Below are 26233 nucleotides of genomic sequence, written 5' to 3'. Positions count from 1 at the left end.
CGAACTTACCCGAGCTTCCTTCCATTGGCTGCGGCTCGCGTGAAGCTCCTCCGAACTTACCCGAGCTTCCTCCCATTGACTGCAGCTGGCGCGCCACTCCTCCGAACTTACCCGAGCTTCCTTCCATTGGCTGCGGCTCGCGTGAAGCTCCTCCGAACTTACCCGAGCTTCCTCCCATTGACTGTAGCTGGCGCGCCGCTCCTCCGAACTTACCCGAGCTTCCTCCCATTGACTGCAGCTGGCGCGCCACTCCTCCGAACTTACCCGAGCTTCCTCCCATTGACTGCAGCTGGCGCGCCACTCCTCCGAACTTACCCGAGCTTCCTTCCATTGGCTGCGGCTCGCGTGAAGCTCCTCCGAACTTACCCGAGCTTCCTCCCATTGACTGTAGCTGGCGCGCCGCTCCTCCGAACTTACCCGAGCTTCCTCCCATTGACTGCAGCTGGCGCGCCACTCCTCCGAACTTACCCGAGCTTCCTTCCATTGGCTGCGGCTCGCGTGAAGCTCCTCCGAACTTGCCCGAGCTTCCTCCCATTGACTGTAGCTGGCGCGCCACTCCTCCGAACTTACCCGAGCTTCCTCCCATTGACTGCAGCTGGCGCGCCACTCCTCCGAACTTACCCGAGCTTCCTTCCATTGGCTGCGGCTCGCGTGAAGCTCCTCCGAACTTACCCGAGCTTCCTCCCATTGACTGTAGCTGGCGCGCCACTCCTCCGAACTTACCCGAGCTTCCTTCCATTGGCTGCGGCTCGCGTGAAGCTCCTCCGAACTTACCCGAGCTTCCTCCCATTGACTGTAGCTGGCGCGCCGCTCCTCCGAACTTACCCGAGCTTCCTCCCATTGACTGCAGCTGGCGCGCCACTCCTCCGAACTTACCCGAGCTTCCTTCCATTGGCTGCGGCTCGCGTGAAGCTCCTCCGAACTTACCCGAGCTTCCTCCCATTGACTGTAGCTGGCGCGCCGCTCCTCCGAACTTACCCGAGCTTCCTCCCATTGACTGCAGCTCGCGTGGCACTCCTCCGAACTTACCCGAGCTTCCTTCCATTGGCTGCGGCTCGCGTGGCACTCCTCCGAACTTACCCGAGCTTCCTTCCATTGGCTGCGGCTCGCGTGGCACTCCTCCGAACTTACCCGAGCTTCCTCCCATTGACTGCAGCTCGCGTGGCACTCCTCCGAACTTACCCGAGCTTCCTCTCATTGACTGCAGCTCGCGTGGTACTCCTCCGAACTTACCCGAGCTTCCTTCCATTGGCTGCGGCTCGCGTGAAGCTCCTCCGAACTTACCCGAGCTTCCTTCCATTGGCTGCGGCTCGCGTGGCACTCCTCCGAACTTACCCGAGCTTCCTCCCATTGACTGCAGCTGGCGCGCCACTCCTCCGAACTTACCCGAGCTTCCTTCCATTGGCTGCGGCTCGCGTGGCACTCCTCCGAACTTACCCGAGCTTCCTCCCATTGACTGCAGCTCGCGTGGCACTCCTCCGAACTTACCCGAGCTTCCTCCCATTGACTGCAGCTCGCGTGGCACTCCTCCGAACTTACCCGAGCTTCCTTCCATTGGCTGCGGCTCGCGTGAAGCTCCTCCGAACTTACCCGAGCTTCCTCCCATTGACTGTAGCTGGCGCGCCGCTCCTCCGAACTTACCCGAGCTTCCTCCCATTGACTGCAGCTCGCGTGGCACTCCTCCGAACTTACCCGAGCTTCTTCTCATTGGCTGCGGCTCGCGTGACACTTCTACGAACTAATCCGAGCTTCCTCCCATTGGCTGCGGCTCGCGTGACACTCTTCCGAACTTACCCGAGCTTTCTCCCATTGACTACAGCTGGCGTGACGCTCCTCCGAGCTTACCCGAGCTTATCCGAGTAACTCTGGTAAGCTCGGGTTAGTTCGGAGCACAAGACAAGACAAGATGAAAGATTCTTGGTCGGGTTTGGTACGTATGGAACAGCGCTTTCGCACTAAAACTTTCCCTAGCAAACGTTGATGGAACTAACCCTTGTTCAAGCAAAAAAATATACAGCAACAGCACATATTCGATCACATGTCTTTGCGGTCCGACAGTAGCAGCCTAAGGCCACACGGCCAGAGATCAGCAAATGCGTGGGAGCGGACAGGTTGCCTGCGCTGGAGTATTTGAACATGTCTTCTGGAAATGCCAAGTTTCTTCGCTGTTTAGACAAGCAGAACTTTTAAGAACAGAAAGCTGAATCCCTGTCCTATCTGTTGCTACTGGCAGAAAGGCAAAAAGCTATCGGATCAGTAGATTATTGGCAAATAGTGTTTTCGTCTCCCAAAACGGCTTCGAGTTTCGGCCGCTTCCAAAGACTACGATTGTTAAAACTTTGGACAGCGTGGGAAAAAAAAAGCTTGTTCGCACACTGAGGCGTCGCTGCCTACAGCTGCTCGGGAAGATCACCAAAAAATCTCAATTTTCTGATAAACGCAGGCCCTTATCTCTGCGATCAGTTATTAGAAATCACGTTGTGCCTCCCGTTTAGCGGAATTGGCTGAGTGCTACCCCGAATTATTGGCAATGTGGGGAGTGAGGGACACGCAGAGGGCTGGAGGAGGACACACCTAGAGGGCACCCTGCGCGCGGTGTGGGTGCCTCGCTGTCCTCAGCCTGCCCCTACTCCGACAAACGCGCCTCTGCCAGGTAACCTTATTCTTTGCAGTTACCGCTGTAAAAGAAAATTAGGATACGTAAAAGGCAGAGCACTGCCTATGGTCGCTCATTTACTATATTATTTGCAGGGGCGCCGTCCAGGATTGCTGAGCACCTTATCTTGGTATACTATACATGCCACCTGCTGCTATGGTCCCCAGTCGCTGGAACCTCCTCAAACGCGTTGGCGGGGCAACGGCTTTCAAGTCTCGCTCGCTATTTTCTTTGATGGACCAAGGTTAACCACTGTCTGGACGAAAACAGGTGTCGCACGGATGCACCCACGGCAGATGTGTCTTGGAGCTGACCGACCATTGTCGTCATCAACGCTTCTTTCCGCGTGCCGTTGGAACACTTCGACGCTATTTCTTCTCTTAGCTTCATAAAATGCAGTGCGGAAAGTATCACAAAATAATTACCTTTTGCGTATGACGTCAGGTGTGTGCGTTCACGTGTAATTTCCTGTAACGTACTTTCCTTTCTCCGTATCCACCGAATATTTTGGTTTACATGCATAACGGGCGGCCTATCTTTCCCGAGACGACCGGCCGCAGGGGCTTAGTGGATTTGGCTTTAAGCCACAGATCGAAGGGTGGTGGGATTGGAATTCGGCCATGGCACCAGCATCTTATTGGAGGCAATATGGAAAAACGCCCGTGTGCTAGGGATGAAAATCGCGCGTCAAGTAACCCCAAATGATATAAGTCAGTACGAAGCCGTCTAAGTTGCGTCTAAAATGACCTTTTGGCAACATGTACACTCACAGGTGGGCAGCGTTATGAAAAACGCATATTAAGTGTTCTATATTAAGATATGACTTTAAAAAACAGCAGTTTCTAACACTGGGCCGCGGTCCACGGCGTCCTGTATTACTGCGCTGGCTAATCGCAACAGTAAGCGAAATCACCTTTTTAATGTTTGACTATATCAAACAATCCACGTATCAAAATTCTAGAGCTCATAATTTTTTTCTTGTGATAAGCATCTCGTTTAGGTTCCAAGGAATGTTTTAGCAGTGGATTACTTTTTCGTCGTGGAGGAATTCTGTGTGAGGAGGCTGAATGTGGGCGGAGCTTCACTGCAGACTTAAGTTCTATCCGACTATATGTGGTCTCGAAATGTGGGCAATTAACTTGCCCCTATGAGGGCGCATCACCTCAACCTAAACCAGAAGAGTGCTTTGCCGCATAGCATAGCATGTTAAATTGCTGCTTACTCCTAAAGTAACCCAGCGGTTTTGTTGATATGTAGCGTGAAAAGAGGTTGTGATGTGTCTTTTCATATCTTGTTACAACGGACGAAGTTCAATGCCGCGTTACAGAGAAAACATTTTTAAAAAGGGACACCTTTGAAAGTGCATAGACCTCCGGAGCAATCGACCGGCAGATGGCGCGTGTTGTCGATGCCCGAGATTTGTGGGCACAAATTGCGGCTAGTTAATAATTATATGGAACAGACGGAAACTGAACGCAATAGGAAGCAGCCATGAAAGTGCGAAAACGAAAAAGGAACTAAAGGCAAATATTTACGCTTCTATCAACTTCTTGCGGAATAGGAGGTCATTATTGCATCAAAATACACAAAAAAAGAAAAAGGTATTTTATTTCCAAGGTATTTTGAATTGAAAGTAAATTCCTTGGGGTCTTGTTACTCACATTGTTAAAGAAGAAAATGGAATAGAATTTAGGTTAATGTCTAATGTTCTTGTTATGATTTTCCCGCTGAAACTTCAGTTGGAACCGGCTCCATAGCTCACATATTGTATTCATGAGTCATCGCCTTATAGAATGTTCGAGTACCTTCCGTTGGGTTATGATATGAGAATATCCTAATCCGACCCAATAATCCACCTTAATCCATTTTTTTGTGGGGGCGGAAGGAGCTTTCTTTAGGTTTCCATATGGATTATATCCAGACTATATGGAGCATATGGGGTCGATTTACACTATACAGAAAGCGCATATGAACCGCATATGACGTCATGCACACTAAATGGAAATCAAGAGGAAATATATGAATTGCTGTTTGCACCACACGGAAGACATATGAATTTAAATATATTTTGTATATCATATGGACTCCATATTTCCATGATTGCATATGAGCGCGATAATTTGGAAGTACAATACTCAAAGCTCCGCGGCTCATATGGAACGTTTCGGGTACGTCCGAAATTTCGCGGCCTTTACCCAATTTTAGGGGTGGTCCAACTTCCAAATTTTTGGGTCCTCTTACTTTCAGCCTTGGCGGTGCCCTATGACTGGTCCAATGGGGGTCGCGCGGTACTGATGACGTCACAACCCTCCCAATAGCAATCATAGATCGCTGGGAGTCATCATACCCCTACTGGCGCAGGGGTTCAGCGCTCAAGCGATGCAACACTGCCCCGCCAGGTGGCTGCTTCAAACACAGCCACCGGCGGAACTTGCGAGCCTCAGGCTCCTCTTCCCGAGATCCCGTAAGGCTCATGCTCACCACCACGGTGGCAGGTGACAACTGCATCGAATTTGGCAACGGCGAGCAGTTTTCTCACAGTCCGATGGACAGGTTATGACGACGTCTCAAGGTCACATGACCTCTCTTGACAAATCAAAATTTCTTGGGGGATTTCAAATTTTGCAGTGCTCTCTGATTGGAGATTTATGGTTACATGACCTTAATCCCTTCATCAGGGAATGAACCAATCAGGGAATTTCGTTACGCAGAAGCCGGAATTTTTTTTTTTTTGAGACGAGAGCCGAAATGTTATCGCATTAAAATAGAAAATATCAAATCTTTTTGTTCACTTGTGTACCTCAACATTTGCACACGTACACATCACGCGCATCGTTGGCCCACCTGAGACGGAGGATTTCTGTAGGTCCTCGCGTGGAGGAACCCTGCTTGAAAACGGCGATTCTTTGCAACTGAGGACAGGTCGCTTTATAGAAAGTGCCGTTGACTGTGCAAATAGTAGAACAGACAGTACCCTAGAGATGAGAACGGGTTTTCTTTCGGTGTTTTTTGGAGCGCAGCTCTTAGACGTTCGTTCCTGCGTTCAACGTCGTCGTCGGCGTCGGCGTAGCCGGTTTTCCGAGTAGCAGAGCGAAGAGCAGAGGGGAACGCCACCTGCCACGGCGAAAGCGGAGGAATGGGCACCTGGAAGGTGGCTGCCACGGGAAGAACCCGAAGGGTGGAAAACCAAAATACGTGAAGAGCTGCGTTCAAACTCCGCATTACCGACTACCCTAATCGTCTGTCAATTTTTCTTTTTGAGTTTTTTTTTTTCTTATATAGAAAGTTTGATATATGAAGTGACGCCTGTTGCTGGCAGAGATTGTGAATTCTCGTCTGCCATTTTCCCACGTTCAAACGGCGGACAAAGGTACGCATTGAAAAGCGACTACCATGGGTGTGTTTTCCAGCACACTTGCTCGTGACAAGCCCCCTACCATGGAGTCAGCAATGCTACGCAATAGAGGACAGACCACTGTGAAAGGTGGTAGCGCGATTGACAAGTGCCGGAAAAACCCGCCGCTTGTTCACCGAGCGATAAACGCCGGTCTTATCGTTCGGTTTTTCTGTAGGACATGCCCACCAGTTGACGTCCGTCGCGGCCAGCGATAAGAAGACAACGAAACCTGCCGGCCTGCCTATAAATACACCGGCGAGTCTCTCTCCTGGTAGCACACGTCTCGCAATGACGTTTTACGCAGTGAAAGTGCTTCTACTCTGCGCGGCACTCGTAGTGCCCACAAGCACGCAAGATGTAAAGCTCAGGCACGCAAGAGCCAACAATGATTTCGGCATTTCCCTCTTCAAGGAAATCTGCTTTCAGAATCGGGACAAAAACGTCTTCCTTTCTCCAGCGAGCATCAGCATCGCGCTAGGGCTGCTGTATGCCGGTGCCAGCGACAAAACTCTATCGGAGCTCTCTGCCGTTCTCGGACTCACGGACGCTGGACTCGTCGACAGGAGCACGGTGATGTCTGCCTATAAGTCGCTCATCGAGACAAGGTCCGAAAAAGCCACATTGGACATAGCCAACACGGTTCTCATTCAGCATAGCACCGAAATCCTGGATCAGTATAAGAATGACGTGGCCGACTTCTTCCAGGCTGAGGTGCGCTCGGTGGACTTCCTGCGCGATGGTTCCAAGGTGGCTGCCGAAATCAACAACTGGGTGAGCGCCAAGACCAGAGGAAAGATTCCTAAGTTCCTAGACGACCCCCTGCCGATGAACACAGTGGCATTCCTCATCAACGCTGTCTACTTCAAAGGAACATGGCTGACCAAGTTCAAAGCAAGCCAGACCAAGCCGCTGCCTTTCTACAACCACGGTAGAGATGAGGTGAAGGTAGCGACCATGTCACTTCGCCGACGCTTGCGGTACGCGGCCGTCGACGAATTAGGGGCGCGAGCCGTGGAGGTTCCTTACGCAGGAGACAGGTTCAGCATGATCATTGTGCTTCCCGGAACCAGGACGGGACTCTCCACTGTCGAGTCTCAGCTCACAGTTGACGCCTTGGAGAAGATCACCAACGAGCTCGCAAGTCGCACCGTCAATTTGTGGCTTCCAAAGTTTAAACTGGAGACTGACTACGATCTAGTGACTCTACTCCGTAAGCTCGGCCTCGAAAGCGCGTTCGGCGACGGTGCAGACTTTTCAGGAATCACCGAGGCAAATAACCTTAAGGTGTCTGATGTCAAGCACAAGGCCTTGGTAGAAGTAAACGAAGAAGGGACCGTAGCGGCCGCCGTCACCTCGATTCGTATGGTAATGAAAAGCTCCAGGCGAGTACAACCACCACCACCTGTGGAATTCCGCGTCGAGCATCCGTTTGTTTTCATCATTTGGGACAAAATCGATAAACGCGCTTTGTTTATAGGGGCTGTTAGAAAGCTATAGTGGCCTGTTACCATGGAGTAGAACTCGTTTTGAGATTGTTTTGAACCTGTTTGAGACTCCTCGGGTGCCCCTAACGGCGTCCTCTCATCATAGATATTTCTTTTTGTGTTCAAGTTCAAGCTGTAGAAATCTGAACTCTGAAATAAATTCGCTGTATAGAGTCTTTTCTATAGTTGCTACGTGCGTCTCAGAATGAGCTGTTTTTATTCGAAACATGACAAAGAGGATTGCGTCTTTGATCTGGCTTGTGCTGTCGTACACGTATAAACACTGATCCAGTAACGAATTGATATTTTGTTGTTTTGGTTAGTCGGTTATCAGTGATTATCAAAAGTGCGTCAACGTCCAGCACCGACCAGCTTTACAACGTCCAAAAGGCGACCGCGCATCTGCGTATAGTTGTGTAAAAGTCGTCCAGCTAATAAAATGGAAGCAGCCTATCATTCAGTTTACGTCGACCACAATGCCTTTCAGCGCAGCGAAGTGCAGATAAGCTGAACTGAAGGTGCAACGACCAGTATGAACCATGGCTCCGTGCAGCCATGGGAACCAGACCCAACAATGAGATTAGTACCGGCGCAAAATTGCTGCCTATGTCCACTCGGCCAGTGTCCACGCTTGATAAGACACATTCGAGAAACTAAGCCTTAGAAGCAAGGCCGGAAATTAATTTTGCGATTGTAAACCGCTCAGTGACGGGTCGTAAGAAGGAAGCAGAATGGCAGAGGAGAACAAGCCCCTAGGCTCGCTTAACACCCATTATGATGACTAAGGTGTGCTTGCATGTGCTCTTGTTCCGGTGTTTACCTCGGTGTCGGTATCATATCTTCTCGCATATAGCTGCACGGCGTCACCAGTGGCCTTTGATTGTCGCTCGATAACTTATCAGTTTAGAGTGTCCACGACCGTATTTACGTATGCATATATTATTAAGATAAATACAGATGGACCGTGGAGACACGTGGCTGGTAGGTGCCGCTTAATTGGCGCATCATTCTGAATGTTCACTGAAGATAACCTCTTGACATATCTGCAATATATACAGAAGTATATTCTGCGCGAAGCTCGCGCCAAGAGGATGTTTACTAACAGATGGATATCGCGCAGATGTTTCACAGGTGCCTGGAAGTCGACGTTTTCATCGGTACCATTTGTAAACATCACATGAATTTGGTAACTGTGCTATCCACCCCCACCAATCTACTAACCTCTTTTACTTATCTATCTGCGTAGATTTAAGGCTGGTTCACATGCAAGCGACTGAGCGATTGAGCGGCACGTAGCAGCGAAAATTTCCAACTTGCTGAAATCTCGCCGCTCATCGCAGCGACGACTCAAAAAAGGGTTTTCCGCCGCGGCGGCAGGATTCGGTAGCATTTTCTCTTGCATGTGAAACAGGTTTTACTCTGGATTGATCGTTTTGAACCTCTTAGGACACCCAAACTATCATTTTTTATATATCTGGGGCAAGAGAATCCTTAAAGCATTGGGCAGCTGTTGGAAGTAAGTTTGAGGTGCATGCAGGTTGGCAGAGTCAGCGGTCAAAATGTCTTCAATATACGCGGTTCCCCGCCATAGCCAACTACAGGGACACCGTGGTCTTGTCTTTAGCGCTTCTTTGGGTCCGATCAACCACTTCACCGTTGTCTTCATTCACTCCATGAAGGTTAACCCGACGCTGGCTTTGTTGAGTCGCTCAGTGTAATGGACGTTTCCTGGCAATGGAGCGAAACACGTCCTCTCTACCAACGCAGCGAAGTACCAACGCAACGAAGTATAGTCCCCACTTGCAGTTATTAATTTTCTCTTATAACATAGTATATTATAGCAGTATTCGTTATTTAAGCCAAATGTCTAACACAGCGGCGAACTTTAAAGGGGCTCCGAAAGGGGGTCTCAATAAAGTTGCAGTACGCCTGGGATCTTAATAAAGGACCCTGCTCTGCGAATATCTTCCAGCAAGAATTTTTTAAATGCGCTTATTAGAAGCTTAGTTTTTTGTAGTCAAAATCAACTTCAGCGTCTGCGCGTCTTTTCCTCTCTTCTCGTCACTTTTTGCACGCTCAAAGGTCGATGCTCTTTCGATGGCCCCACCGCCGTATTCCAACACGCGCAGGAATTCTCCGGGGGGCGGAGCTTCCTGAAAAGCCGGAGTGACGCGGCTGACAGGCCGCGGCCATGGTAGCTGCGTGACGTCTGAAATAAATCAAATAGCCATCTCCCAACCGATATACGTACGAGCGTGATACGGAGGAGGACGCGAGTAGGAAAAAACTGAAATAGACGCTTAATTCCCATATATGCAGAAAGCCATTCTCTACATTCACAGATCCTGGGAGTCCTCGTACCCCTCCTGGTGCAGTCTTTTATGCCTAAACTTGCCGGCCGCATTGTCCACAGCCTGTGTACTGCTGATTTTGTCCGTCTGACACCTGAAGCCGCGACCTACATTTCCTTGTCCTCTGGCCTGTACCTGACGGCGACTACATCGTTTCTCCCACTAAGGACATTATCCTTGCAAAAGGTCCTGCTCTTCCACACACGGTCGTCAGCATTGAGCTCTGCCGCTTATGCCCAGCCATCTCCTCAAGGCACTACATTAGCGACCCTTAGTCAAACATACGAATGTCACATCTCATCTCTCACCACATCCGTGCCATCCTCTTCTAGTCGCCTGTCGTCTACTGTAGCCATACCATAAGGGCCAGCGCCCGAATACACTTCGTCCTCATCGTCCACCAAGCACAAGCACCATACTTCATCATCTTTGTGCCAGCCTAGGGCCGTAAGAATATAAATAAAATGCATAGGATATTTTTTTCGTCCACCCTAGTCCTATGATTTTCATTAATTGCAGTTATGGATGATGAAAATTTCAGCAAGAAGCCGCCCTACCCGTATGCTCTTAAAGACTTCAAAGCAGTGTCTTTTTATCTGCAGATGAGACTCAAGGAACAGTAGTAACGACTCGAGGACTAACTTATCGCATTGACACAAAAACACAGCATGATCACTCCACGTACGGTGCCAGTTTTTTTACGTGAAGGATTACTTAAAAGGGTGCGCGTTCCTAAGTGAAGCAAAAGCACAAAGAAAAAAATGTATGGTGTCTTCATGAAGTACGGCATGCGTACGACAAGGAATTGCCGCGCGCACCAATCAGTGAACATACCTTATAGGGTCCAACAAATAACGGTGCACTAAGGTAAGCAGTTAAGCCGGCTTAGAAGCGCTGCACACTTTAGGGGGGAAGCATCCAGCACTTTTTGGATGGGTTCATCGGCGAATCCCGCGGACATTCGAACACCCGCGCAAAGTCGGCGCTGTGCCTCACAGGCGTGTTGCACAGCTCCTCTCCTCTTTTCTCTCCGCACAGCAGGTGACACCCGACTATGAAGGGAAGCTTCTCCGCCTTGAAATGTGGCATGTCCATGGCCAGTGGGTCGCCGTCTGCTGCCTTTGACCTCGCCAGCTCGAAAAGGCGCAAAATGATCCCTGCGCATGCTACAGCGACCTGAAGGTTTGCGTCGACGGGATGTGATACTTTGCCGGAAAGGCAAACTTGGTTGGCCCGGTAGACCTCCTTGGCTTTTCCGCTGCCCTCGATGTAGTCGCAGAGCAGGGTGGCTGCTATTCGCGCGCCGAGGCCGCCGTACCGGATCGCCCAGTGCGCGTCGCTGGCGAACACAGGCAAGTACAGGTAAGGCATCATAAGGCTGAAGCCTTTGAACTTGATATTGTCGCCCGTGCTATGCATGACGTAGGAATGTTCACGTTTAGCGACCTTCTTACCGTGCTTCACCACAAGCATCCAATTTCTGAGCGGGTCATTGGTCATGTCGGGATAGTCTATGTACAGGGAAAGGTACCCGCCGGGCCCGGATCTCTCCATGACGCCAAAGACAGCTTTGAAATTACTTCCATTCGCTGACCCAGTCAGAAGCGAAGAATTTCCGCCAAGCAGCGTTGGCAATTCTATGCGAACGTCTTCTGCCAGTTGCTTGGCTTGCTCATAAGGCACGGTTTTCGACTTCAGGAAAAAATGGTTCACGGCGTAACCGAAGATGGCGTAACCGAATGCGAAGCAGTTGCTCTGCACGGCTCTCCTGGCCTCTTCGATGTTCCCGTAAAAGCTCTCGAGAATGCGAGGTTCCGTGAAGCTGATGAGATTTTCGACGGCAAGTCCTTCAACGATGTCGTTCATAACTGCGTCTCCGTATTTTTGGTGCAGCTGAAAAACGGCTGCAACGTACTCAACGCCCACGATGGAGACTCCTTGGGCGCCGCTGACACTGACACCTCGGTAGCTCTGGTACAGAGAGTTCCACTTCTCCAGCGACACTGTTGGCGTGAACTGGAGGAATGCTGTTGCGTTGCTATATATCGTCTTCTTCCTATAAGAGTCGTTCGAGTACCGGACGAAGAATTCCGCCATACCTTCAAACTGTTTTGTCAGTTCGCTGAGACGAGAATGATCAGTGCCACCAAAGCTTTCAAACAGAACTTGCATGTGATTAGCCAGTCGCTTTGTCCTGCACATCATGGCGAGCGATAGCGTTCTGTCGGTGAACATCTGCCACTGGCGGAAAGACAAACGGTACGCCGTGGAGTTGACTCCGTCGGCCGTGAGTTGTATGAAGACAGGCATGTTGACTCGCTCTGTCATGAAAAACATCACTCGGAGGAAATCTGGCTTGGGATTCCGTTGCGGCCAGGCAATTCCAGCTCCTTCCAGTGCCTGCTTAACACCGGGCACGTTGGAACTCGTCAGAACACTCAGGCACGCCTGCCAATAAAGGGCCGCCTTCTGAACGGACGCCTGCTCTTCCTTGGGCACAAAGAGAGATTGAAACTCGGAGGCCACGGTGAGCGCGAAGCTATTCCAGGCCGAAACAAGCACAGTGTCTCCACTATCGCGAGTGCTAAGCCACGAACCGCAGACGTACTGGTAGAAGTTGTCGCATGGATTTTCGTCCTCGTCCATAGCGTCACGCAGTAGCTTGGTGTAATTAAAGCAAGACTCTGTCGTGCACAACGTCGCGACAACGGCTTGCGGACGCCTGTTTCTGTGCCACATGAGGTAGAAGGTGGTGCCGACGAGAGCCATGCAGACGAGAGCCACGACGACAGCTGCGACGCACGCGAATCTGGAGGGTGCAGTCTTCCTTCCTGGTGAATTGGGCTGCGTAATACAGAGTGGTGCAGTCATTAAAGGAAATCCCGCGAATGCAACAAGGTTCTCTAATACGCTAGCATTACTGGCCGCGGTAAGCGATTTCAGCAATGTGTTACACAAACAGAAAAAAATCCCGGTAAAAAAAAAAAAAAGTCTCAACGGTCGGAATCGAACCCTGGAATTCCTCGTGGGAAGCGAGAACGGAACTTCACAGGCACGACGAGTGCTCCTTTTTATTTATTGGCCGACTTTGGCAAAAATTGCATCAAAACAACAATCGCGATAAGATCGAGCACACTATATACATTGAATAGCCAATGTACACACTGAGACTTCGCAATCAACCAGTCAAATACTTGATTCGTATAATGAATGCCGTGTTGGTTATTGGATAGGAGTGAACATAGTCCGTGCGGCAAGGCAGCGAAAAAACAAAAGGAAAATATAGAACAAATGTTTAAAACAAAGAAAAACAAAGATAAAAACTTGAGAGGACACCCAAGCTCCGCCTTAAGGGTACGACGCAATATCCTAATTGGTTAATTGATGCCCATATATGCGGAATTGGTTCCTCTCGACTTTAAACTCAAAAGAAAACATTCGACAGAAGTCTGTCTGGTTGGGAAATTTAATGTTAGGAGAAGGTAAGTGACGCCAACCAAGTAAATTTTACAAGAAAAACACGACGTTTTGGGGACCGGCTCGCGCAGCTTGGCTTTTTAAGCCCCTGCGTGGAGGACCTCCGGGTCAATGGCCGCAGCCCATGGACGTAGGATGAGGGGAGTGTCCCCAAGGAACGATTAACATTGGTTGGCGTCTCTTACCTTCTCCTAACCTCTCGACTTTACAGATCCCTGGTAGCCCTCATTTCCCTCCTGAAGTGGTGCACCGGTTAAGCGATGCTCCCCCCTCCCTTGCGGTAGCAGGTGCTTCCACTGGCTGGGCTTGGGTGACCCAGGTTGCTCTTCCGTACCGACATTTTAACTACCATCTGCCACTGTGGTCAGTTTGCTCACTATCGGGTGGGCTGGTTGCGATGACGCCACAAGGTCAAGTGACCTATAGGTGGTGGCAGTGGTTCATCAGAATTTAAGTGTTTGCAATCGCCAACAAAATGTGATTGCAGTGGTTTTAAAAATAGCCAAGCAGTCGTTAGTGTGGTCAACTGCTTAATAGCGCAATCAAACCTTGCTCTTGCACAGCATGGCCTAACATTTTTTTTTTTAATCCAGTAGGCGACACAACTCACGTCCGACGAAACCCATGTGCTCCACATTTCGAGAGAATCAGCTTGCTGTGTCCACTAAGAAGGTGCAAAGTAGAAGAAAGGGCCTGCCAGAAGCCGTACTAAAATCTGCGCATCCTGTTCGTGATTTCATTCTCATGAAACCTTCTTGCGATCAAGCCCTGGGAGCATCGGTACCGCGATAAGATCGGAGGCATTAGTGCTGCGAGTGAGGAGCAGTAGAATGTTTGAAGCACAGCTAAACGCAGTGTACACTGAAAGGCAGCACTGGAACATATGCAAGAAAACATATGTAAGAACTGTATAGGAACTATATAGGAACTAGGAAACATATGTAATAACACATGTAAGAACTAGGAACATATGCAAGAAAAAATAACACAGCAACTATAGCTTCTCAGAATGGTTGAATAGCCAGCGTTACCTGCTGGTTAATAATTTTTTTTTTTTTTTGCAACCGTCTAGGTAATTTTGGTAGCAAAAACTGGCCACTATGGTTCGATGATTCGACCTTTTAACTTCTGAGATCAAGGACGCAGGTTCACTCTCGGTCGTGTTTCGACGGAGGCGAAATGCAAAAGACGCTTGTGTGTTGTGTGACGTCAGCGCACGTTAAACAACCCCACGGGGGTTGCAAGTAATCCGGAGCCTTCCACTACGTCACTCTTCCTCCCATTCACGGTGTAAGAGTAGGTCTTACACCGTGGCCTGGACCTAACGGCCCAACAAGCCCTCGTTCAGAGAGCTCGGATGGCTGTCCAGACCAATGCGGTCCCTGAATAAGGGACTCCACCTAGTATTGTAAGGGGAGCGGCCCACTAGAGGCCGCTTCCCTGTCAACCTCTCTGTAAATATTATTAAATGCTTTTCATCACCATCATCACAACACTTAACTAACCTTAATCAGCGGCATCCCTTCTGCACGATCCGAGAAACTCGCTTATACAGCAGAATTCCAAGTTACTCCTAAACACCGCTTGTCTATGCCTGTTACAAACTTCTGCAGCATTCTTCCTCCAACGCCAACATGGAACACTGCTATCTTGCCCCGTCGCTATCACTTCCCCTCACTATCCCAATCCCCATGAACGTGAGGGCCACCTGGCTGGCGGACCATAAGGAGGATCAATGGCAAGCCGTGTGGGAGGGAGGAAGGGAGGGGATTATAAGCTAGATGGTAGCAGAAAATCCCGCGTCGACGCCGTTGACCGTGAGTGAAAAATCCACGAAATATCCCCAGAGAAGAAACCTAGGAGGCAGGTGGGCCACCTAGGTCACGTGACCTTCCGGCGTCATCACTACCTACCCTCCGGACAGTGAGCAAACTGAACACCGTGGCAGGTGGCAGTTAAATTAAAGACTGGTTGCTCGACAAGAACAACCTGGGTCGTACAAACCCCACCGGTGGCAGCACCTGCCATCGCAGGGCAGTGGCGCATCGCTTAACCGCTTCGGGATTGGTATGGGAACTCCCAGGAATCTATGAATGCAGAGAATGGCCAATTCTGCATATATGAAAATTTACCGATTACGCTGTCGCATCACACCCTTAAGGCGGAACTTAAGTGACCCCTCCAGTTTGTTTGTTTTTTTTTTTCCCCTTCCTGCTCCCTTCCTCGTCACGCGGCACGCTAGCCGGGACGCTTCCAGGTGACGACAGCTGCCTGCTGTTATCACAATTTTATTACTACCATTATTACCACCTTACATCATGCGCCGCTGTGCAGCTGTGTGCCATTTAAATTAGAGTTAAGACTACTGCACTAGTGCAGACGGCAGCGACTGGGCACGAAGTGATGCCGACAGGACGGCAAAGAAGACCCTCACTTCAGCTCGTTAGCTCATAGATTTAGAATTCGTGGCGTGCGGTGTCCTCGGACATTGTTGTTACAAGTTTTAGGATAACAGGAACTTTGATTGCGATGAATCTAAATGAAGACGACTTCATTTGTAAGAGCTTTGAAGAGCCGGGGCCGAGCAGCGGCGCTAGTGATAGCTATGAAAGAATTTAAAGGTATCTGCAATTAGGCTCCAGATTTAGAGTCAATGTACGGCACAATAATGTATCTTCTACGGAATAAAGTTGCAAAAGTGAACTGCAAAAAGCCAGTTTTGTGGCCGCATCTCGCCAAAATGAAGAAAAAGTGTGGCCCTTAGTCGAATGTATATGGTATTCCTAAAGTTGTTTGGTTTGGTTTATTGGGGTTTAACGTCCCGACGCAACTCAGGCTATGTAAAGTTGTATAGCTATCAGGCCCACATGTTGCATACTTCAGAGAGCGTACAATCCTGCAGAAGGTACGTGTATAACCATGGTCATTAGACGTATACCTCGCGCCTCAAGCGCACTTTGGTCGCAACATTTTTGGCGAGCAGCTGAAGGCAGAAGTTACGGCGCGCTATGCTGACGACACCGACAGAGGCCGCCATTTACCCCTCATTGCTAATTAGCCCAATGGTATATCCCACCTCTCAAGGCTGGTTCACATGCAAGCGACTGAGCGATTGAGCGGCACGTCGCAGAGAAAATTTCCAATTTATTGAAACCTCTTCGCTCTAGCCGCCGCGACGACTTAAAGCAGGTTTTCACGCCGCGTCGGCAGGAATCGCTAGCGTTTTCGCAGACACGCGAAACCTCCACACTTCGGTCACACCACTACATCATCATCGGACTAGCACATGCATGCCCCTACCTGTGATCGCGATGCTAGGCGCTAGCTTGTTCACCAAGCAAGTTCTCGCCCGCGGAGGCTATGACGAGCCCCTCCTCTGTACCTGAGCCATAAGTTCCCAGCGTGTTAATTTTACGCAGCCAGCCCATCCCCAAACCTCGCAGTCTAAAGTGCGTCGCAGACTACCGTTTCAAACCATTTTCGTGCGCACTAGCACAGCAAGGTCCTTACCAACTCAACCGCAGCGCTATCTGAGGGCATCGACGGAGAGGGCGGAAGATCTGGGTAGACGCGCCCGGAGAAGCGTAAGAAGCGCAGGGGCCAATCGACCGCTCGCGGCGTGTACGGAGGCTCGGGCGAAGCTGACCTGCTGTACACGGCAGGCGACATCGGTGACGTCGGCGACCTGTGTGTGCGCAAACGTAAGCGATGAAGCAATTACTAATACGGAGACATTCTAGACGTGGCTGCGTTGTAAGGTTACAGCTGTACGAGACGAGAGAACGGAAGCGGGACACAAGCACACGTGAGAGGCAGATCATGTCATCCAATCTGACCCGTTACAATGTACTCTCTAAAAAACCAAAAAACGGTAAAGCGATTACTTTTCGCCCGGCCAACAAGAACAAAGAATTTTTTCGGCTGTATAGGGGAGCTCTCGTCAAAGGATATCAGCATACATTGATGAAGACTTTCGTATATACTTGGTGTTCAGCGTTCGTCTCCACTGGAAAGTGCCATGGCCAACTCTGGACTAAAGCAGCTCGAGACAGCATGAAAAAAAAACGCACGTTCCCTCAAGCTTGATTCACAAAGCGCTAGCGCGCGGCATCCGTGGTGTCCACAACGCCTCATTCTAGCTGGTTCTCCTTTTTGTCTAGTGGGGCCACTACTCTCGTCATGTTCATGCAGCATAGATCGTCATTCAGCAAAAAGCTCGCCCATGCGCACCTTCACTCTCGCGGTCGCTCGATCAGCGCTTAGCCGTCTCCGACTCGATCACCCACAACACCATCCCGTGGAAGCGCCGAGAACTAATGTTGGAGGCGAGGGTCACGCTGATGCCCGTGAATCCTCTAGTAAAGAGCTTTCTCTGTAAAACGAATGGCCTTTTGGGATACTACCGTTAGGAAGAAGCCAGGCACGCAGCCTGTTTTTTTTTTTCGGGGTGGGGGGCTAGGACAAGTTCTTCTATCTTGAAAGGGGGGGGGGGGGGGGGGGGGGTTGATGCTGGCAGCTGGTTGAGCACTACCAAGAGAACAAGGGGAGGGGGGGGGGGGGGGGGGTGATGAACTTGATTTCGGAGGCCCCGGCCCCCTAGAGTCCCTCTTGGATACGTGCCTTGAAGGGGCATTTTCCTTGTCGAAGATGACCCTTGTGTGGGGCTTCTTCCTTTTGCCGTGGTGGGGGCTCCGTGGCGGGCCGTGCGTTCGGTGCTCCCGCGACGACTTGTGGGGCGACCTTGGTGACCTTGGAGATGAAGGACCCTGGCCGACGTCCGCCATGGCTGTCCGACCTTTTCTTCTTTTCGCGATTGGCTCGTCGTCGTCTTCTCAAGTATGGGAGGAGAGCCCGAACCCCAAAAACGATAACCTCCCACAACAGCGCACCATGTCAAGTACTGCAGAAGACATGAAGTAGTCGTACAGTTGAAAGGACCATGAAATGGTTTTGACGATTGCTGGTAAATGTGTTGAATGCGTGCAGCAAATATTTTTGATCATTCCTGCCAAGCATCAGTGGAACAAAGTAGGCAATTTGCTGTTAATTTTCGAAAACCGTGTGCCGATCTTTCACCGCGTAGCGACGAACAGCCAGGTGCTCCGATTCGCTGCAAGCATGTTGTCACGGGTATGCTTCCTGTAGTGGGGGGCACGAGGCGCCTCGCTGTGAAACCGGCTCGCTTCTCTGCGCTTCGCCGAGCGCGATTGGCCACTTCGCCCCGTGACGTCAACCGGGAGAACCGTCTCGTGGATTCGGTCCCAGCTCCGCCACCTCCGAACGCGACGCGGGTAACGCGGGTGAAGAGGAGCGGGAGGCAAGGTGCGCGCCGCCGCGTCCAATCTGCCCGTGCGCCGGACAAGCTCCGTGAGCCCAGCGACGAGTCCTTGCTGCCGCCGCCGGCGTTCAGCAATCGATTTATGCAGAGCTATAAAATTGGAGGCTTATCAAGGTTAAGCCCAGTGGATGCGAAGCATGTCCTTAGCGTGTGGAGGCATCTTGACCGCATACACGCCCGGCGCAAAGACGCCGGCGCGGTTGCGGGCACAGAGACTGACCGTGCAGTGATGCCAACTCAGGTCAACGTTTTCTCCCTAGATTGAACCCCCAAAATTCCCTAGATTGAACAAAAATCCCTAGCCTATAATGATTTAATTTTTAATGCGACCATTTGAGCTTCAACAAAGTCTCACCGCAGTTCACTGTTTCGTCCATTAGTTATACATTTTGTCAGACATAAATAAAAGCGTGTTAGCCACAATTGTACCTTTTTTTTTGTTCTTTTGTAGATTTACCTTACATAGAGGGCCCACAGATGGCGCCAGCTTTTACAGAGACGTGTGGTCACTGGAGAGAAAGGCAGTGAGTAACGACGCTCACGAGCAGACGACTCCCGTTTCACCGAATCGGCTTTTGGTTTGTTTGGTTTGTTGGGGTTTAACGTCCCAAAGCAACTCAGGCTATGAGAGACGCCGTAGTGAAGGGCTCCGGAAATGTCGACCACCTGGGGTTCTTTAACGTGCACTGACATCGCACAGCACACGGGCCTCTAGAATTTCACCTTCATCGAAATTCAGCACCCGCGGCCGGGATCGAACCCACGTCTTTCGTGTCAGCAGCCGAGCGCCGTAACCACTGAGCCACCGCGGCGGGGAATCGGCTTTTGAGCTGCTCCTTCAGCCGGCTTATCTTTACGCGCAAAGAACCTATGCAGCCCTTTGAAAAATAAATGCAGTTGATACCAAGTTGAAAGAGCTGGCATTTTCTGCTAAGCCCCGTCAACACATGAAAGTGTTTTATTCAGACACCATTAAGGATTGTTTTTAGGATTGTTTTAAGAGGCACACAGAAAGACGAAAATGTTTGAATTAATGAAAGACCTCTTCTCGCCTCATAGAGAGCATTAAGAAGCGGTGAAATGGCGTATCTCACTGTCACCCAGACTTCGCGCACTTTTACGTGGGAAGCTCCCAGACACCCTTAGAGCGTGTGGGGGTAGCGGTCTCGGACTCGAAGGAGATGCCCTCGACTCAGCGTGGCAAACTCAGCGGAGACCAGCTACCAAGTGACAAGAGGTTTTTGGGCGTTCGGTGCCCAGCTTTCGCTGGTCGCAAGCCAGAGAATGGGTCGGAGCCAAAGGTTTACAAAACAAAACAAGGTTTATATAGCAAAGAGACGATACAGAGGATTTCACAATCACTAGTACAAACATATACAAAGTGATTATCAGAACAATGCAACTCGTGCAAAGTTAAACTCGAGAGAGAATACAATACAGAGGCAATATTGCACCTAAAGTGCACTAACACTCGAAAGAGAGGTAAACAAACAAAACACAATTTGTTCACCGGGCACTGCGGCAGTCCGACGACCAGAGTTCCATGACGATGCCGTCCCGCAGACTGGCGACCGTTGCCTCGTTGGTCCGATGCTGGCCGAGTGGTGTTTTCCCGGGAGTCGAACGGGCGCGCTTCGATGAAGCTTAAACGGCGGTCCGGACTGACTTATAGCTGTCAGCGTCCTTCTTTTATAGGCTCGCTTTCACGTCTGTTTGTTCAACGCGCCAGAGTAGGCGCGCACATACACGCAGCATTGGCAGTGCTGTCTCCCTTTCCTCTTCTCACCGGCCGCGCGTCCCCATTGGTCAGAGGTCGCGGGTCGCATCTCGGAAGTTTCGAGCGTGTTCTTGAGTGGCGCCGACGCCGACGGGCGAGGGGGGACGTGTCTTAGTGCACGCAAGGCTACGCCCTTTCCCCCCGTCAGCTGTAGAACCGACTCGTCTGTTCCAGAGAATTCGGCGTGGATGACTCATTCCTTCGGCGCACGCCATGGCGGTGGAGAGAGAGGCACGCGCTCGGCGGGGCTTTCTCTCTCTCCCGTTGGGCTCGCGCCGGCGAGACGCCGTGCGCGCGGCGGTTTTTCTTTGTTTGTTTCTAAAATGCGCCGAATTTTGTGACACTGCCCCTTCCTTTAAGAATATTGTGTAACAATATTCACAAAACACAAAATTCGCGCGCACATGCATGCGCTCACAAAGTCAGTGGCGAATGCCAAAATACATACATCAATACTTGATGCTTTGAGATACATAACACAGTGTAATAGACAGAGTGCACTCCAAACTTCACAACACTTCAAAGCACGCCGCATTTCGGCGGTACAATTCGCGCGCACATGCATGCGCTCACAAACTGCATGTGAAAATGCATACATCAATACCACGATGTTTTCACATCCAAACTCAATGCAATGTTCATAATCCCCATAAAAACACGCTGTGTTTGGGCAGTGCATTAACACAACATTGCATACAGGAGGCACACAAGTATGTGGCACACTTTCGCCTATACTCCCAATTTCGTCTTACTGGGTTCAGGCCGAACAGGCTGGCCCTGTTCTAGAATTGGGGAGCACTCCTGGCTCTCTTTCCTAAGCGATTCTTTCGCTCTTTCAATGTCTGCCTCTTGGCTTTCTGCCCTGGGAAATTCCTTCATTTCCCACGTGTATAAACAGGTTTCGGGGCGGCATGCACATGCGAACAAGACAATCGACATGTTCCAAGGCACTTGCATCATAACGCAGAGACTCACAATAAGGACCGGTGTGAACACTCTCCTGGTATCCTTCAAGAATATGACGGCGCGGCAAGCAAACAGCCGAAGCAATGTGCCGATCAGCACGAGAATCGTTTCTAAAGCCTGCATTACGCTGAACTTAGCAGAAATTCTAGACACGTTGTTTCCACGTGTCCTTCTTTGGCTTTTCCTTCCTTCCTTCGGCATTCGTGCTCCGCTGCGGTCACTTGCTGGCTTATCCTCCAGCTTCTCGTAGCTGTTTGCTTTGTTTCCGCATGTTTCTTGCGAAGAAGGCTTCTCTTGCGCGGAACGTTCCTGCGCTACATTGTGCCGTTCTTCCTTCTTGGGTGATTCTTTCATTTCTTCCTTTCTTGCGCTAGCTCGCTCGCGCTTCCTTCGCCGCCTTTTTCCCTGTCGATCGCTGCGACGCTCTGGCGTGCAGAATTCCGATTTTTCGCCCTCGCGGCGACCGTCTGGGTCCTTGGGAAATTTTGCCCCCTTGATGTTACCCAATATAAGGTCGTATATGGGGTGTTCCATGCAAAGTGCAGTAAGTTTTCCGCTGTAGTACGGAGTCTGCACCTGCACTCTAGCTACTGGTAAGCGCTTAAAGGATCCGTCTACTAGCCGTACAAGGCTCTTCGTTCCAGTGAGATCCTTATACCGCACCAAGCCTCGCTTTATGATGACCGCGCTGCTTCCTGTGTCTCGCAGCACTGAAATTCTTCGCGGCCCTACTTTCCCTTCCGAGACAGGCATCCTGTGCATTCCGGCTTCGGGTCGCGCGTTCACTACGGCGTTCACGACGGGCACCTTCTTGCCGTTCTTCAGCTCGACAAAGCCGTTTTCGTCTTCTTCCTCCAGGTGGTCACCTGAGGAGGCCCGCACGCACGATACCTGGGAAGCGGACTTGCCCGGGCTGGAACAAGCCGCGGCTTTGTGTCCCTTCTGGCCGCACTTAAAACAAGCTGTCGGGCTACCGTTCGCAGCGCTGTTGCGGCAGTTAGATGCGTAGTGGCCTCTCTTATTACACAGATAGCACTTCGGTGGAGGCCTTGGGCTGGATCGAGTATCGCGGCTGTCGGATTTCTCTGCGCTTTCAGAATTTGCATTCTTAACTTTACTCAGGTTAGTTCCTCCTTGGGCTTCAAGAAATTGGTCGGCAATTTCTAGCATTTCAGAGAGGGTCTTGGCCCTTCTCTCCTTGAGGTATAGCGCCAGGTTCGGGTGACAACTGCTCAGGAATTGTTCCTTGATCAGCAGCTCGCGGAGTGCACTGTACTCCTGTGCGATTTCCGACATTTCCGTCCACCGATCAAAATAGTGGCTTAATCGCGCCACATATTGGGTTGCCGTTTCTCCGTCTGTGGGCTTTCCTGTCCGGAATTTGTCCCGAAATCCCTCGGTGGTGAGTCGGAATCTTTTAAGCAAAGCGGCTTTCACCTTGCCATAACTTGCTGCGTCTTCAGGAGACAGTCGCCCGAATATACCTAGTGCTTCGCCACTCAGACACGTGCTTAGAACGGTGGCGCGCTCACTGTCTGACCAATTCTGGCTCACTGCGATCCTTTCGAATCGCTTAAGGAACGCGTCGAGATCGTCCCTTCTTTCATCAAATTTTGGAAGCAACCTACTGGCATCTATACGCAAGCTGCTACCTTCCTCTCTAGTGCTCTGAACTACAGCTGACTGATTCGCACCACGTTGCAGTTCCAGTTTCGCGGCAAGCAGCTTCATTTCGCGTTCAAATTCTCTTTCTTTTTCTTTCTCGGCTTCTTCTCGGGCCTTCTGCCTTTCCTTTTCAATTCTCTCTCTCTCTTTTTCGGCTTCTTCCCGAGCCCTCTGCCTTTCCTTTTCAATTCTCTCTCTCTCTATTTCGGCTTCTTCCCGAGCCCTCTCTCTTTCTTTTTCGGCTTCTTCCCGAGCCCTCTGCCTTTCCTGGTCCACCCATTTACGCAGTAGAGCTCCGGACAACCCCATCTGGGTGCCGACCTCTACAAGCTCCTTTAAATTCATATTTGGAGACCGAACTCTATACTCAAGGCAACGAATACCTCTCCACGGTGAACCTCACTAACCGCTTCGGCGCGGCACCTCACAATATCGCTCTGCTGCTAACACTCGTTTACGATTCGTAAACTCCTTCCGACTCTTTCTCCGTTCTCTGTGCTTGCAAACACCAAACGTCCTGTCGCGGACGCCAGAATATATTGTCACCCAGACTTCGCGCACTTTTACGTGGGAAGCTCCCAGACACCCTTAGAGCGTGTGGGGGTAGCGGTCTCGGACTCGAAGGAGATGCCCTCGACTCAGCGTGGCAAACTCAGCGGAGACCAGCTACCAAGTGACAAGAGGTTTTTGGGCGTTCGGTGCCCAGCTTTCGCTGGTCGCAAGCCAGAGAATGGGTCGGAGCCAAAGGTTTACAAAACAAAACAAGGTTTATATAGCAAAGAGACGATACAGAGGATTTCACAATCACTAGTACAAACATATACAAAGTGATTATCAGAACAATGCAACTCGTGCAAAGTTAAACTCGAGAGAGAATACAATACAGAGGCAATATTGCACCTAAAGTGCACTAACACTCGAAAGAGAGGTAAACAAACAAAACACAATTTGTTCACCGGGCACTGCGGCAGTCCGACGACCAGAGTTCCATGACGATGCCGTCCCGCAGACTGGCGACCGTTGCCTCGTTGGTCCGATGCTGGCCGAGTGGTGTTTTCCCGGGAGTCGAACGGGCGCGCTTCGATGAAGCTTAAACGGCGGTCCGGACTGACTTATAGCTGTCAGCGTCCTTCTTTTATAGGCTCGCTTTCACGTCTGTTTGTTCAACGCGCCAGAGTAGGCGCGCACATACACGCAGCATTGGCAGTGCTGTCTCCCTTTCCTCTTCTCACCGGCCGCGCGTCCCCATTGGTCAGAGGTCGCGGGTCGCATCTCGAAGTTTCGAGCGTGTTCTTGAGTGGCGCCGACGCCGACGGGCGAGGGGGGACGTGTCTTAGTGCACGCAAGGCTACGCCCTTTCCCCCCGTCAGCTGTAGAACCGACTCGTCTGTTCCAGAGAATTCGGCGTGGATGACTCATTCCTTCGGCGCACGCCATGGCGGTGGAGAGAGAGGCACGCGCTCGGCGGGGCTTTCTCTCTCTCCCGTTGGGCTCGCGCCGGCGAGACGCCGTGCGCGCGGCGGCTTTTCTTTGTTTGTTTCTAAAATGCGCCGAATTTTGTGACACTCACCGCACAGTTATTTATTAATCATAGTCGCAATCAAAGACCGTCAAATAGTTTTGGAGCTACTAAGGATTGACGTCCCGAGAAACTGACATAACCAACAATGTAATCTTGTTATAGTTACACAGCAATAATACAGACGTAAGATTGGTAATTACAAAATCAGAAAGTGATTCCTTACAACTTTGAATGTGTTTTTTGGTTGAACAGCACGTTTAAATCAAGTCGTCTAGCATACGTGGAGAATGCGAACAATTGTGGCACTTTTTGGTAAAGGTAAGCGGCGAGCGTAAACGTAGCGCGTTGATCCAGGCACAACAAGTCAAAATTCAACTTCGTCTTTTGTAGAGGAGCAGTCACTCGAAGCGCCAGAGATGGCACACAGTTTGAAATTCACATGGTTTCGTTTTCCTCCTTGTGCAGCAGTCGATAATTTCGCGTTGCAGAACTGCTTCCACCCTCTCTCGGCTCGGCAGAATACTAAAAATAAAGGAGTAGTAATTAGCATTTTTCATAGTTTTTTCTCTTCCAAGCGCAAAATAATCAGCTACACCTGCCATTAAGCCACTTAGAGTAGCAATTCTACGGCTTCTCAAAATCCCTAGATTTCACAAAAAGACGCTAGATCCCTGAAGAAAAGAAAAAACCCCTAGATCTAGGGATAAATCCCTAGGGTTGGCATCACTGGACTGACGCGACGGCGGGCACGCGCCGCCTCATCTCTGGCGTGACGTCACATATCACGTGATGCACCGATGGTGGCGCCGCCGCCACGTCGCGCGCGACGGCGCGAACCGAAGCGTGGAGGCATGCGTGGAGGCCTCCGCCGGGCGACGTCCGACGGCGCGATATGAGGCCCCATCTGCAGCCGGTGTGACGTCATCACGTGACGTCACACCATGTGATCTCATTTTAAGGTCAATGGTGGCCACCGCCGGGAGGCGACCGACGGCGCGATATGAGGCCCCATCTGCAGTCGGTGTGACGTCATCACGTGACGTCATGTCACGTGACCTACTTGAAGGTCAATGGTGGCCACCGCCGGGCGTCGCGCGAAGGCCCGGAACCTACGTTAATATGCTTCGCATAATATAGGTCATACTTTTATGGGGGCGCGCTCGAAAGAGCGCGCGCCCCCTCGAGACCGGCCGTGGTGCGGTCACCGGAAGTAGAAAAACCGTGGCCGACACGTGACGTATTCACAGGTGGCGCGTAGTTTCAACCTGTTACAGCGAGAGCTACATGTGGTTCGTATAAGGGGTCGTTCAGTTGCACATCCACCGCGGTGTAAGAATATTAGAGTTTTATCCCCACCGTACTGTAAACAAGGTAACTACTGCAACTGCTACCGTGCGGCAGATGTGACTAGGCGAGCCTGGCAACAGTAGCAAAGGTAATGCGTTACTGTATTTGCCGTACGGCTGTCCGGCTACGCTAAAACTGTTTATTGTTACGTACTCACCACGTTGTGAAGCGTTTATTTACAATGTGAAGGGTCGAGAGAGCTAAATACGGCGAAGCCTATTCGCTTCTTTAGCCTTGATGTGCTTTGTGCAGC

At 50.7% G+C, this 26233-nt stretch overlaps 2 protein-coding genes and 1 pseudogene across 2 annotated transcripts; 1 reads left to right on the top strand and 2 right to left on the bottom strand.

Annotated features, from left to right (window-relative positions):
- The first annotated feature begins 6312 nt into the window (after positions 1 to 6312).
- On the top strand, positions 6313 to 7729 carry LOC149371293 (iripin-2 pseudogene; annotated as a pseudogene).
- Positions 7730 to 10791: 3062 nt separating this feature from the next.
- LOC149371292 (endothelin-converting enzyme 2-like) lies at positions 10792 to 18149 on the bottom strand. The gene is made up of 2 exons (XM_089579714.1): positions 17982 to 18149; positions 10792 to 12732 (listed from the first exon to the last, which is right to left on the bottom strand). Exons 1-2 carry the CDS (start codon positions 18147 to 18149, stop codon positions 10792 to 10794), a joined length of 2109 nt encoding a protein of 702 aa, XP_089435840.1.
- Positions 18150 to 21209: 3060 nt separating this feature from the next.
- On the bottom strand, positions 21210 to 23177 carry LOC149371291 (uncharacterized). The gene has a single exon (XM_089579697.1). It carries the CDS (start codon positions 23175 to 23177, stop codon positions 21210 to 21212), a length of 1968 nt encoding a protein of 655 aa, XP_089435823.1.
- Positions 23178 to 26233: the final 3056 nt, after the last annotated feature.

The sequence above is a fragment of the Amblyomma mixtum genome, chromosome 1, assembly GCF_055824585.1.
Source record: "Amblyomma mixtum isolate Tamu chromosome 1, ASM5582458v1, whole genome shotgun sequence".
NCBI classification, from domain to species: Eukaryota; Metazoa; Arthropoda; class Arachnida; order Ixodida; family Ixodidae; genus Amblyomma; species Amblyomma mixtum.
The sequence above is the reverse complement of the archived record's forward strand: the minus strand, read 5'-3'. Positions and strand labels throughout refer to the sequence as shown.